The 13137-nt window shown below is 38.0% G+C and overlaps 1 protein-coding gene across 1 annotated transcript in view; it reads right to left on the bottom strand.

Moving 5' to 3' along the window:
* Themis (thymocyte selection associated) overlaps nucleotides 1-12453 on the bottom strand; it is a 189508-nt gene extending 177055 nt beyond the window's left edge. The window contains exon 1 of the mRNA XM_004651342.2: nucleotides 12363-12453. Within this exon, the coding sequence (XP_004651399.1) occupies nucleotides 12363-12453 (91 nt within the window). The remainder of the gene's footprint in view (nucleotides 1-12362) is intronic.
* Between the last annotated feature and the right edge of the window lie 684 nt (nucleotides 12454-13137).

Below are 13137 nucleotides of genomic sequence, written 5' to 3'. Positions count from 1 at the left end.
AAAAGTCCAGAAGATTCTGTTTCTATACCTGCCATTCACTCCCTATTAAGATGGACTCTTGCCTTATACACTTCAAAAATACCTTGATTCTTTTCTTGTAATTTCAAATTAATATCAATGAACATCTTTTGGCTTTGAGATCAAGAAGATGGGTGGTTTAGTGAATGCTCTCATTTTTAGTAATACAAATTTATTTTATCATAATTTCTCATTCTGTGACTAGAATTCTGTGATAAAGGCTGTGGCTGATTCAAATTTTGGTAAGTGCTTTTCTTTCCTCACTTTTTGCTGCTTTCTTACAATGGCCCTGAATGATCTTTCCTTCATGCATGTGTATGCCAGAGCAACACAGAGCACTCTGGGGCCTTTTGTAAGGATACTACAAATATTATCAGATTGAGGCTCCATTTTTATGACCTGATTCAACCTATTATAAAATAATAATAAATGTTTACAATTTACTGTTGATGACAATGATAGAAGTTCAGTATCTCAGATATAATTCAGAAACCATTTAGTTATAGTCACAAATCAATTTACTTATCTCAATTCTATGAGTAGTCATTGTTCCACATTTTGAATTTTAAAAATTGCATAACCTTCTAATCAATTTTCTCTCATGCTAAGAGTTTCTTATCTACCCAGTTATCTTTTGTTTAGGCTGCAACCCCAGCAAAATTATTACCACCTCTTCTTGAGCCTTCTCTGATTTTCCTGAGTAGGGAGTTACAGTCTGAAATACTCTCAGAAGAGTATTGTCAGTTACAGCACATTTCACATTGTATTATAAAAACTGAAATCAAAACTACCATATGTCTCTTTGTATTGGCCTAAAGAGTCCTTTAGGGCAAGGAGCATATTTTATTTTGTAGAAGAAGGAAGAAAGAAAGGAAGAAATAAAGAGAGATATATAATTTTAGATAATAATTTCCATGATTTTAACATGTTTTTTTCAAGAACAAGAAGTATTATATTATAGTAGTTAATATATTCAAGCCATGGCTCTTGAAACTTTTAACTCACCAGAGTGCAAAACATTTTCTTAACATTTAAGAATTGCTACAAGAAACATTTCTGAACATCATACTTATGGATATAACCAGGCAAAATTATACTCAGACTTCTGAAAATGTGTGTGTGGTCTCATCATCATTTCCTTCCTTGTTAAGGGGTGAAAATAAATGTCTTATGCTGCCTTAATTCAGTGGAGAAGAATGATTAACATATTTTAGCTGATTTTTGCTAATTCAGGTTGTCATCTCCAGGGGCATTCAAATGTTCAAAACGACTAGTAAGTTTTTCCACTATTTCCTCTCTGATAACACTTCTGACCACTGTTTCTCTTCTTCCAGCTGTGGATTCTCATTTTTTCTCAAATATGCCATGGCATTTTTGCCATAAAATTTAATTTAATGATAATAAACCAAATCTTTGAATATAAAAACTTTTGTGACTGCTGTGAGTCCTTCTGGAAAACAATCAAATCTCAGAGTGATCTTTTGTTCACCCCCTTTGCTCCCATAAATTTTTAATAAAGAGAGAGAGAAGCACAATGTTATGATTTTGGGTTAGTCAACGTGATACCAAAAGCATAAAATCAAAAGGAGAAAAATTATAAATTGACCTTCATCCAAAGTCAAAACTTTTTGCTGGACTGGAAAGATGGCTTAGCGGTTAAGTTCTTGCCTGTGAAGCCTAAGGACCCTGGCTCAAGGCTTGATTCCCCAGGTCCCACGTAAGCCAGGTCCACAAGACGCTACATGCATCTGGAGTTCATTTGCAGTGGTTGGAGGCCATGGTGCACCCATTCTCTATCTATCTGCTTCTTTCTCTCTCTGTCTCTCTCAAATAAATAAAAACAAACAAACAAATGAAACCTTTTGCTTCACAGAATGATATTATAAATGAATCCATTGGGGGCTGGAGGGATTGCTTAGTGGTTAAGGTGTTTGCCTGAAAAGCCAAAGGAGCTAGGTTTGATTCCTTAGGACCCACATAAGCCAGGTGCACAAAGTGGCATATGTGTCTGGAGTTCATTTGTAGCAGCTGGACACCCTTGTGCACCCATTCTCTCTCTCTCTCTCTCTCTCTCTCTCTCTCTCTCTCTCTCTCTCTCTCTCTCTCTCCCTCCCTCCCTCTCTCTCTTTCTCTCTTTTTTTCCTCTCTCTCTCTTTCTCTCTCAAATAAATAAGAATAAAAAATAAAATAAAATATTTTTTTAAGTAAAAAGAAATGAATCCATTGGTAGGCTGTTAAATTGTGTATCTGAAAGTATTTGCAAAGCAAATAGCTACTGTATGAAGAAATTTTATAACTCAATATCACAAAAAATCAACTAGTGGGCAAATAAACAAATGCAAATTAAAACTACAGAAGATATCACTGAGTATTAAAAAAAAAAAAGAATTGCTTTAAGCCTTCATGAGAATGTAGTGAGATTGGATCCTCCTGCATAATTGGGTGAAATGTAAAATGTCACATTCTTCAGAATGTCTTCAAATATGAAGTAATCTGTGCATCCTACATTGTATAAACAAACTGCTATGATCCATATAATAAAATATGACTTATGAACAAAAAGGTCATAAAATAGTAATGCATTCTACAACACAAATGAACCACAAAACCCTGGTGCTGGGAGAAGGTGAATGCAACAAAACATCTGTGTATACTTATGTGAGGTAAGTTTTTAAGACAGAAACCCAATCAATGGTTATATGAAGCTGAAAATGGAAAAGGAGATTGATGGGAAACAACTCAAGACAACTCTTTGAAGTCGTGGAAGTGATCTTCAATTGGCAACGGCTGCACAACTCTATCGACTTCCTAGAAACCAGTGGCTTACATTCTCACAGAGTGGAACCTGTAGTGCGATGGCTGTGAAAGACACCACATAAGACTCCTATATACTCATATATGACCTACACAAAATAGGTTTATCTTTACTATTTGTGGTGGCTATTGAGTTATATGTGCCCTAATCTTCATAATTCTGAGCTTCCATGAACAGGGGCGCACAGCTGACCAGAAGCTTGAACTCAGAGAATAACTACCCTACCAGGCGTTTACTTTTCTTTCTTTCTTTTTGCAAATAAATAAAGGGCCACGAGAGTGGCAATAGACTCTCCATTGCTGGCAATGTCAATGACGGGCAGCAATGGACTCCTAACTTGCTATTGAAGATTGAGAAAGGCAATCTTGCTTTTCTTGTTTGTTTGCACTTGTTCTGTCCCCAAAGAGACTGTGTGGCAGACGTGGGCAATGCTCGTTTGTTAAGCATATTCTGAGTTCTGCTCAAATTTCATTTTATCATAGATGTGATAGCCCTGAAGAAATGATGAGCCCTTGATTTAGGTATAAGGGAAAAGAAGTAGCAATGTCAGGACTTGTTACTGTGTGTGAGGGCAAAAAACTGAGGGATGAATTCTGATCACCATATCAAAAGGTTTCACTTCGTTTTACTCTCTGATTGTATTCATGCATATATCTTAATCTACCATTTTTTAGTCATTTGTCCCACCACCGGAACAAAAGCTCCAAAAGGACAGGAGCTTTGCATTTTTCCATGTATAATCTTGGCCTCTTAGACACTAATACCTGATAATGGATGTTGGAAATTTTTATAAGCTCTCCCATGCTGGTGCTTGCTTAGCATGTGTCTATAAAACATACTCAATTAGAGTTAAGTCAGACATTACTTTCATTTTTTGTAATTATATTTTGAAGATAATTTCTAAAGATCAGATGTTTTATATGTTAATACTTTATATTATCATATATTAACATGTATCAACAGTCTGTATGTAAATAGAATTATGTAATTCTTAGCTAGAAAGCCTGTAAAGTTTTATATACTCATCAACTGTGGTTCACCTTGGTTCTGCTCATTTATTTATTGCTTTGTTTTTCAATGAGTGGGGTTTTTTTTGACACAAAATCCTACTATATAGCCCAGGTTGTCCTGTGGTGTGAGGTCCTCCTACATCCTAGGTGCTGGGATGACAGCTGTACTGAGTGCACCACCAGATCTGCTTCCTACACGGACTTTCTGCATCATTTTGGAACTTTCAAAACATAGATAATAATTCATTTCATACATACTCTGTTTAGTATATTAAAATTGAAAAGCATGTTTTGTATCATAAGCTCTATACTTTTGTCCACTCTTAGATTTTCTACTCACTTTTATTTATGTTATATAGCCACTATAAAGTGAGGCTATTTATATTCTGTGCACTATATTTACTGTGGCCATGTTCCTAGATTGTGATTGTCTTTTTCCAAACTCATAATTTTCTTCTTTTTGTGATAAGAATTTTTGTTTTAGAATTTTTAAAGTTCTGAGTTGAATTTTTTATATAGTGTTTTATGACTAGTATCTTACTATTAACTATTTTTTCTTATTATTCAATATGTGTTGTATATGAAGAAATGAAAGAATTAAAATTTATTTTTTAATAGTTAGTTGGTTTTCTTTATCACATATGAGCACTAATATAATACTAAATAAATAAAATAGTTATGCTCTACTGGAAAATTATTGTAGGGTGTTATTTTGCTACATGCTTCATATATAGTAGCTCAATTCATCTGTATCTTAACCTTCAGGGTTAGGAGAAAGCCTTATTTTCTGAACAGATGGTAAGACAGAGTGTATGCTATGAATCAACCATAGGATCATTTCCCTCATTTCTTGAGAGAGAGAGTGTGTGTGTGCAAGGAGGATGGGGGAGAGAATTGGTGTTCCAGGGCCTTCAGCCACTGCAATTGAACTCCAGACACATGTGCCAACTTGTGTGTACTTGTGACCTGATGCATGCATCACCTTGTGCATCTGGCTTACATGGAGTCTGGAGAGTTGAACCTGGGTCCTTAGGCTTCACAGGCAAGTGCCTTAACCACTAAGCCATCTCTCCAGCCCTTGTTTCTCCTTTTTAACATACTCAGGAAGCAGAGTTCTGAGTTCATATCCTACGGTTCAGTGCATCACATCAGTGGGGAAGGGGGAGTGAGTGCTTGGGCAATGCATTGGTCAGAATAACATGATTCTTTTTAATCACTGTGATTATCATTTAAGAGTACTGAATCCAGTACCACAGAACCTCATAGTACCTGATGCCTTGATGTCAGTTGTTTTCAACTTCCCTCTAGCTAGGACATGTTTCATATCATGAATAAGAAGAACTCAGTAGATTTTTTAAAAATCATGATAATGTCTACTATTTGCCAACAAAATGCAATAAAGTTATTAATAAAATCAAAACAACAGCTAGATAAAATCTTTTTTATTTTTTATTTTTATTTATTTAGTTGAGAGCGACAGATAGAGAGAGAGAGAGAGAGAGGCAGAGAGAGAGAGAGAATGGGTGCGCCAGGGCCTCCAGCCACTGCAAATGAACTCCAGACTCATGCGCCCCCTTGTGCATCTGGCTAACATGGGTCCTGGGGAATAGAGCCTCAAACCGGGATCCTTAGGCTTCACAGGCAAGCACTTAGCTGCTAAGCCATCTCTCCAGCCCAAAATCTTATATTAATGACCAGCTAAAAACTCACTGAATCTAAAGGAAAATAAATTAAAATTCAAAAATGAGAAATAATATGGGACAAAGCACCTGTCATCTCAGCATTGTAGCCCAGGGGATAAGACAAGAGGACCATGAGTTCAAAGCCAGCCTGAGCCTCATAGTGAGGTCCTGCCACAAATAAAGGAACATAGAGACTGGTAGAGAGGCTGAGATAGGAGGATGGTGAGTTCCAGCCCAGCTTGGACTAGAGTGAGACCCTACCTAAAAATTCTACTTGACAGATAGCATGGAGAAACCTTTTTAATATTAGCAAATTTTTCAAAAAACAATGTTTTAAAATGACTACATATTCAAGATAGGAAGCTAAAAAGAGCCAAAAATATTAGAAAAACAAAAGACAAAAAAGCATTGAATATTAAGTCAGAAATTAATGGAAGAGGCAAAACAATAGAAAATATTAACAAAGCCAATCTCTGCTTTTTGTCCAAAATATTCCATATCTGGTGGTTGTTTCCAAAGAGTTCTATCAAACTGTCAGGAAGTTAAAAACTGACTTTTGAAAAATTACCTGAGAAAATAGAAAATTAAATCCATATAGCTCATTTTATTTATTTATTTGTAAATGTGGGGGGGGGGTTGCACTGGGCACTCCAGGGACGATTGCAACTTCAAACCAACTCCAGATACCTATGCCACTAAGAATTTGGCTTTACTTGAGTACTAGGGTATTGAACCCAGTCTATGAAGCTTTGCATGCAAGTGCCTTTAACAGCTGAGCCCTCTCTCTAGCCCATACATATCTCATTTGTGAAAGCTGATGCTATCTTAGGTCTGAAGTATGAAGATCTGCTAGATAACTTAATTATGATTAAGTATAAAATCTAAATGTAACAAATTTTTATAATGCATTTCAAGAACATATATGAAATATTAAAGAATTCCAGAATATTAAAGGTAGCAACCCCAAACACCAGGTGACGAAGGACTGGCTCCCAAGCCTTGGCACAGAATGGGCACATGCATCAGAACTGTGGCTGCTGGGTCCTGGCCACCATGGGAGGCGATCCAGAGCTGAACCCGCCCTGTTCCTGACTCACAATACTCAGAAACTCGACTCCCTCTGCAACCTGGCTCTTAACAGCTACCACAAATTGTGAGGATGGCAGATTGTGCATGATTACAGTGAAGCCTTTAGTATCGTGCAGTTGGTGGCACCGTCTTTCCGGCTATCAAGGGTTTATACAATGCCCGTGTTGAAGGATCAATACCTGGAGGATAGGCGAACACCCCAGGGTGGAGGTGGCTTCTGGTGGGGTCGGGGCTCTTTCATGGCGGACATGAAGCAGGCACCAGTGGAGCATGACACAGCTTTGCTGTCCACCTTAGTGGCCTGCTGACCATCGTGGTCTTGGTGACAGTAAAGTGCATCCTTTCATCCCTGCATGCTTTTTGCCTGTCATACCACCCAGAAGTTCCACAATGCGCCCATGTTACTGGAGGACCCCAGCAGCTGTCTCCTAAGGAGGGGGACCTGGTGCCAAGTTATCTCAACTTCCAGCAACATGAATGACACCACAACTCAATTTCCCCTCTGAGCTGTCCTCAAGGGTGGACTGGCTCACATGTGCCTACCATCCTCCAGAAAAAGCTTTGATGCTGTCCTTGAGTGGGTTTGGGGCACCCCAGCTGCCTTGACACACAAGTCCCCATTTTTTGTCTCTCAAAGCATTTCAGCCTCACATGTATCAAGTTCTGACACCACCTGCTACGTAAGGCACTCTCATGTGAATTTGAAGTCATATTTTGAAAAAATTAAAATTAAAAAGGTAACTCACACATATACTATAGAATGCAAAGCACAGTAATTTGATGATTAAATACCATTAAGTTCAACACCAACTTATTATGAAAACATCCAGCAAACAAGGTAAAGACGAGAACTTCTTTAAGTAAAAGTTAACTGCCCAAAAACAAACATAGAACATACTTAATGAAGGAGTTTTAGATGATTGTCCTTACAATGAGGCCCTATAGTCACTGAGTGCAGCCTTGCCCTAGCCTGAAAGACAAAGCTTGGTAAGTAAGATCCAAGACAACTCTTGGTGATTTTTGAAGGGCGTCCATAGTTATTTAGGTAGTGTGAGGAAGTTCAAGAGATGAACTGTTGCCATTAATCAGCAGTGCTGGAATAGTTGACTGCACTTCTGTACTTGAGTGGTTATCAGTGGGAAAAGAGAAAGAACGTCAGGTCAGTATAGCAATATAAATACACATGTGTGACTGTGTGCATTCTACAATTAGCCTAGGATTCCTAATATCATCATAGAGACAGCATCTGACCTCTAACACAAGCTTCAGAAGATGTTTTGTTTAGCTCCGTTTCAAAATGACAAACACAGTCCTGGATGGGAAGGTTTGCCTAAAAATTTGAAGTCATAATTTGAAATATTATTGGAAGTCCATGCTCAAAAACTGGATTCAGAGGCAATTCTGCTAAGCATTTGCACAAGAAATAACACCACATTTTCCCAAAATCTTTACAAAAACAGAGAAAGACTCTATCCAAGAAGTCCTGGGTCCTAGAGTATAGCTGAGGGAGTGTTTGCTTAACATGTGTGAAGCCTGGTTTCAATCATCACAAAAATAAAACAAAATGAAATACTTGGACAAGTGGTAGTTTTACCAGGTGTAGATGTGCACGCCTGTAATCCCAGCACTTTGGAGCCAAGGAAGGAGGGTCACTATTAGTTTGAGGCTAGTATGGGCTATCTAGTGAGTTAAAAGCCATCCTGGGCTACATAGCAAGAGCTTGTCTCAAACTAACAGAAAGGGAAGTTTCATAATTCCCACATTTGATATGAAATCCTGGCTAGGACATTACAAACAGTAAAAATGTTAAGTCAACATTATTCCCCCCCAAAAGACACAAAAATTGTTTTTGAAAAAAGCAAACCAATTTAGTGATATCTGACTAACTCGGTTTGGTTGCATAAATAAAACCTTAATTAAAAGTTAATCAATGAAGAAAAATGAACTTACATAATCATTATAACAGTTACAGAAAAAATATTTGGTAAAATATGTACTTAAGATTTTTATTTCAAAAGCAATTTAACACAAGAATATTCTGTAATTAAAATGAACATATTCAACAGTGGACTGCTGATAATTTCTGTGACCATGAGTGAGACAGGGGTTCAGGCACCGTCGGCCTACTTAATATCTACAATAGAAGCACTAGCCACTGTTTCAATGAGAAAATAGTACAACTGTTGGGAAAAAAATAAAATCCATGCACATTCACAGGTAACATGGATATCTATAAAATTTAAGGATAAAGACATATTTTCTTGGGCTGGAGAGATGGCTTAGCAGTTGAGGCACTTGCCTACAAAGCTAAAGGACCCAGATTCAATTCCCCAGGACTCACATACGCCAGATTCACAAGGTGGCACATGTGTATGGAGTTTGTTTGCAGTGGCTGGAAGCCCTGGTGTGCCCATTCTATCTGTGCTTCTTCAAATAAATAAATAAAATTAACAAAAAATTTTAAAAGATATATTTTCTTAAAATTCAGCAGAGAGACAAGATGAAAATATAAAAGGATCCTTTATTTATTTGTATGTTTGAGACAGCTTTTTACACCACAAACCAGACTGGTCTCAAATTCATGGTAACACTCTGGCCTCAGATTCTTGAGAATGAGAATTATAGGTGTGAGCTACCTCACTTGGCCATTCATCTTTTGCCATTCAAAATGGTGTGAAAATCAAATATTAAGAACATATTAGTAGCCAGGCATGGTGGCACACACCTTTAATCCTAGCACTCAGGAGGCAGAGGTAGGAGGATCACCGTGAGTTCGAGGCCACCCTGAGACTACATAGCTAATTCCAAGTCAACCTGAGCCAGAGTGAGACCCTACCTCGAAAAACCAAAAAATAAAATAAAATGCAAGATCTCCACAAAAATACAAACATTGCTGACCTAAATGAAAAGTCATATAATGAGAGATACATACTCAGTTCATGAATCAAAAGGTTTAATTTAAACCAATGTACTGCTGATGAGAATTCTAGAAGAACATTGTGGGAGTTAGATAAGTTAATTCTGAAATGTGTATGAAAATTAGAAAAGCCAAGCTTGAAGGAGGATAATAAGTTGGAGAGTTCATTCTATAGAAATCTTTCTTGTGTTTGGCTGAATTTCACAATTGTCAGAAGGAGCTTTAGAAATCTGATGGTGACACCTTACTTCTTACATAATCAAATCCTTATCTGCAAAGAGCTAACTGTACATCTATAATCTTAAAAACTTGCCATGTATTTCAAATGTGCAATGTGCAATCAAGCTTGAGAACCCTACTCTCATATATGGAATAAATTGTTATGTGCTGCTGCAAGTCTACATTAATTATGAGGGATGATATTGGTGGAAAGCCAGCAGTTGCATGATGGGAGCGGTAGAGAAGCTACTGGAGGATAGCCAGGCCTGTATGCACAGGGCTTATGGTGAATGTAACCTAGGAAGGCATTAGAGAAAGGTTGCCAGTGCCATTGTAGCAACTGAACATCTAGAAGAAAAACACAAATCAAAGCCCTCACTTTTACTAGAAGATAATGTATGATATCTTCATGAACTTGGGATACACAGAAGTTTTCCTTGATGACTCACAGAAATAAAATCATAAATTGAGCACACTAACATGGAAACTAAAGCTAGAACTCATTAAAAAATATTAAATTGGGGCTGGAGAGATGGCTTAGTGGTTAAGGTGCTTGCCTGCAAAGCCTAATGACCCATGTTTGATTCCCCAGTACCTATGTAAAGCCAGATGTACAAAATAGTACATGCATATAGAGTTTGCAGTGGCTGGAGGTCCTAGCACTCCCATTCTCATTCTCTTCCCTCTCTATCTCCCCTTGAAAATGACTAAATAAAATATTTTAAAACGATTAAATTAAGTGCTAAGCTATAGAGAATACAGTTGCAACAGAGAAAACTGGATGTGTAGAAAAATTTCTAACATAAAGCCATAAAAGCCATGAATCATGAGACAAGCTGGATTAAAATACAAGTCATAAGATGTCAGACATGAGAAAATATAGTTAGATTCTTAATAGTCAACATGCAAAGAAATTAAGCAAAACTTTATAACAAGCTGATGGCAGTTTTACCAAACCATTAACTTGCAGGGGTGTGAAGGGTGTGTGTATGCATATATGGGTACTCAGATAACCTGGAACTGACATCTATCAATTTTTTTTATTTCATAAGATAATAGCTAATAAGTCATTTTTAATTTATGATGGGGTCGCATCCTGATAAGCTCATTATAATTTGAAAATATGTTTCAAATGTGATTAATACAGCTTACCTACAAATTATCATAGTTTAGTATACTTAACTATGCTTAGAACACAAAAATTAGCTTACTCCTGGGTAAAATTATCTAACAATAGCCCATTTTCTTTCTTTTTTTTTTTTTTTCGAGGTAGGGTCTCACTCTGGTCCAGGCTGACCTGGAATTAACTCTGTAGTCTCAGGGGTGGCCTTGAACTCACGGCGATTCTCCTGCCTCTGCCTCCTGAGTGCTGGGATTAAAGGCGTGCGCCACCACGCCCGGCTTAGCCCATTTTATACCAAAATATTTAACAGCTCATGCAGTGTTGAATACTGTACTGCAAATGAAAGTCAGAATGGTTGCACCTTTTTTGCTCCATTGGAAAGTAGAAACGCCATAGGCTTGAGCATGGGAAGTCAGGGGCTGTCTGGGAATGGTAAAGCCTTACCCACCAATCTTTGATGTTCTCATAGTTTGACCTGACCTGACTAGATGATTGCTTCAGTCTTATTCTACCTGAACAGAACCAGTTACCTAAAAAATGATTCCTACACCTGCATATCAAACTAACCACTTAAATACTCTAGGATATGTGTTGGAGATTTACATGATCTTTTACTTAAATTAATACATTGCAATGATGTACCCAAACTCACCAATTTGGTATTTAATAATTTCAATTGAAATCTGACTTTTCAACATAGACTTGTTTTAAGTGTTTTGATTAACAGACATCCAGTTCTACACCACAAAAATTGCCACTAAGGAATTAAGAGTCAGGTTGACAGATGTAGGAACACACTGAGGAACTGTACCCCTGCTGCCTCGTAGGGACTGACTGAGGCCTTCATGACCCCACAGTGAATACCATAACCTCACTGAGGAGGGCCCCCCAGGGTAGCCAGAACTGGGAAGAAGTGATGGAAGAGTATAACCTGTTATATATAAAATAGAAATTTTGAAAACAGAGCCAAGCTGGTAGAGAAAGAGAATCCCAAATTCAAGCCACACTTAAAAGTAGTCAAGAGCTTGAGAGCATTTCTTTCTAATCACTGTGCTTTGATAGTTATTCTCATTTTAGAAAAGCAAACTGTTATAGTATAGAAGCAAATATTAGTAACTTTCAACTTTGAGCTCTATTTCAATCGGCATCAACAAATAGGCAGAAACAATGCACTTTTGTGCTGAGCCATGCCTGCCAGAAAAATAATGCTCAAAATTTGAATACTTTTTCATCTTCATTCACCCCGGAGCCCTTAGATATTCCTTTCTTCAATGCAGCTGAGTCTTGACCATTCCAGTTCATTCTTTTCTTGCGTGTGTGTGTGTGTGTGTGTGTGTGTGTGTGTGTGTAGCAATGAGCTCAAGTATTCCAACACTGAGCTATATACCCAGTCTTTCATATGTTCTTTACTACAATTTATCTCATTAATTCACTGGTATAGACTTTCTAAGAGCTTTCTAGCCATTTTAAAAAGTGGAGAAATGCTTACCTTCTAAGTAGATGCCTGACTGTATTTCTAAGACCCTGGGGAGGGTCCTGAGGTCAAGGGAGTGGAAAAATTCTTCCAGAGATAATGCCATTGTCCTGGCTTAGGTCTTGTATAGGCCCGGTGATCACAAAAACTTCTGGCCTCTGAAGGTGACTTGCCTGTAGCTGCTGTCTGTGCTCATAATTCTTCCCATGGGCAAGCAGAACATCACACTGAAGCCAAATCAGGATAGAACAGCTCTAAGTGGGAAGGGATTTGTGTACAGTGGCTGTCCTTGCTCAAAATCTCCTTCAGGCAGACAGAAGGCCACCCTCCAGCCAAGCCTTGGAACAGCTGTATGAGGGAGCAGGCACAGGAAGGAGGGCAGAGCAGTCTGAAGACAAAAGCCTTAAGGCTCTTTTTGTTCTCCTTGTGACTTCATTTCCTTCTGACAGGAAGTAGAACAGGTTGCGGGGTTGGGTGAGTTTGTCTAAACACAAACTACCCCCAAAAATAAGATGGGCAGGCTGCTTGCTCCTATGAGTCAACAGTAAAGGCAGGACTGTTAGGAGTAAAAGTCACCTGTTGCTTGTCCCTGGGGAAGAACAGGAATGTAGGCGGCAAATCTAACCTCAAAAATGGCATCACATCAATTCATTACCTCTCTAGTTCACTGCTTAAGTTTGGGTGGGTGCTGTATTTGCATACTCTTAGTGTCTTTATATAAAACATGGTTACAGAAGTGCTTTGTGTCAGCTCTTTTTAGAAGTCTGATACTCCAGTGAGAATATTGACA

The sequence above is a fragment of the Jaculus jaculus genome, chromosome 9, assembly GCF_020740685.1.
Source record: "Jaculus jaculus isolate mJacJac1 chromosome 9, mJacJac1.mat.Y.cur, whole genome shotgun sequence".
In the NCBI taxonomy this organism is placed as follows: Eukaryota; Metazoa; Chordata; class Mammalia; order Rodentia; family Dipodidae; genus Jaculus; species Jaculus jaculus.
Note: the sequence above shows the minus strand (reverse complement) of the source record. Positions and strands in the feature narration are given on the sequence as shown.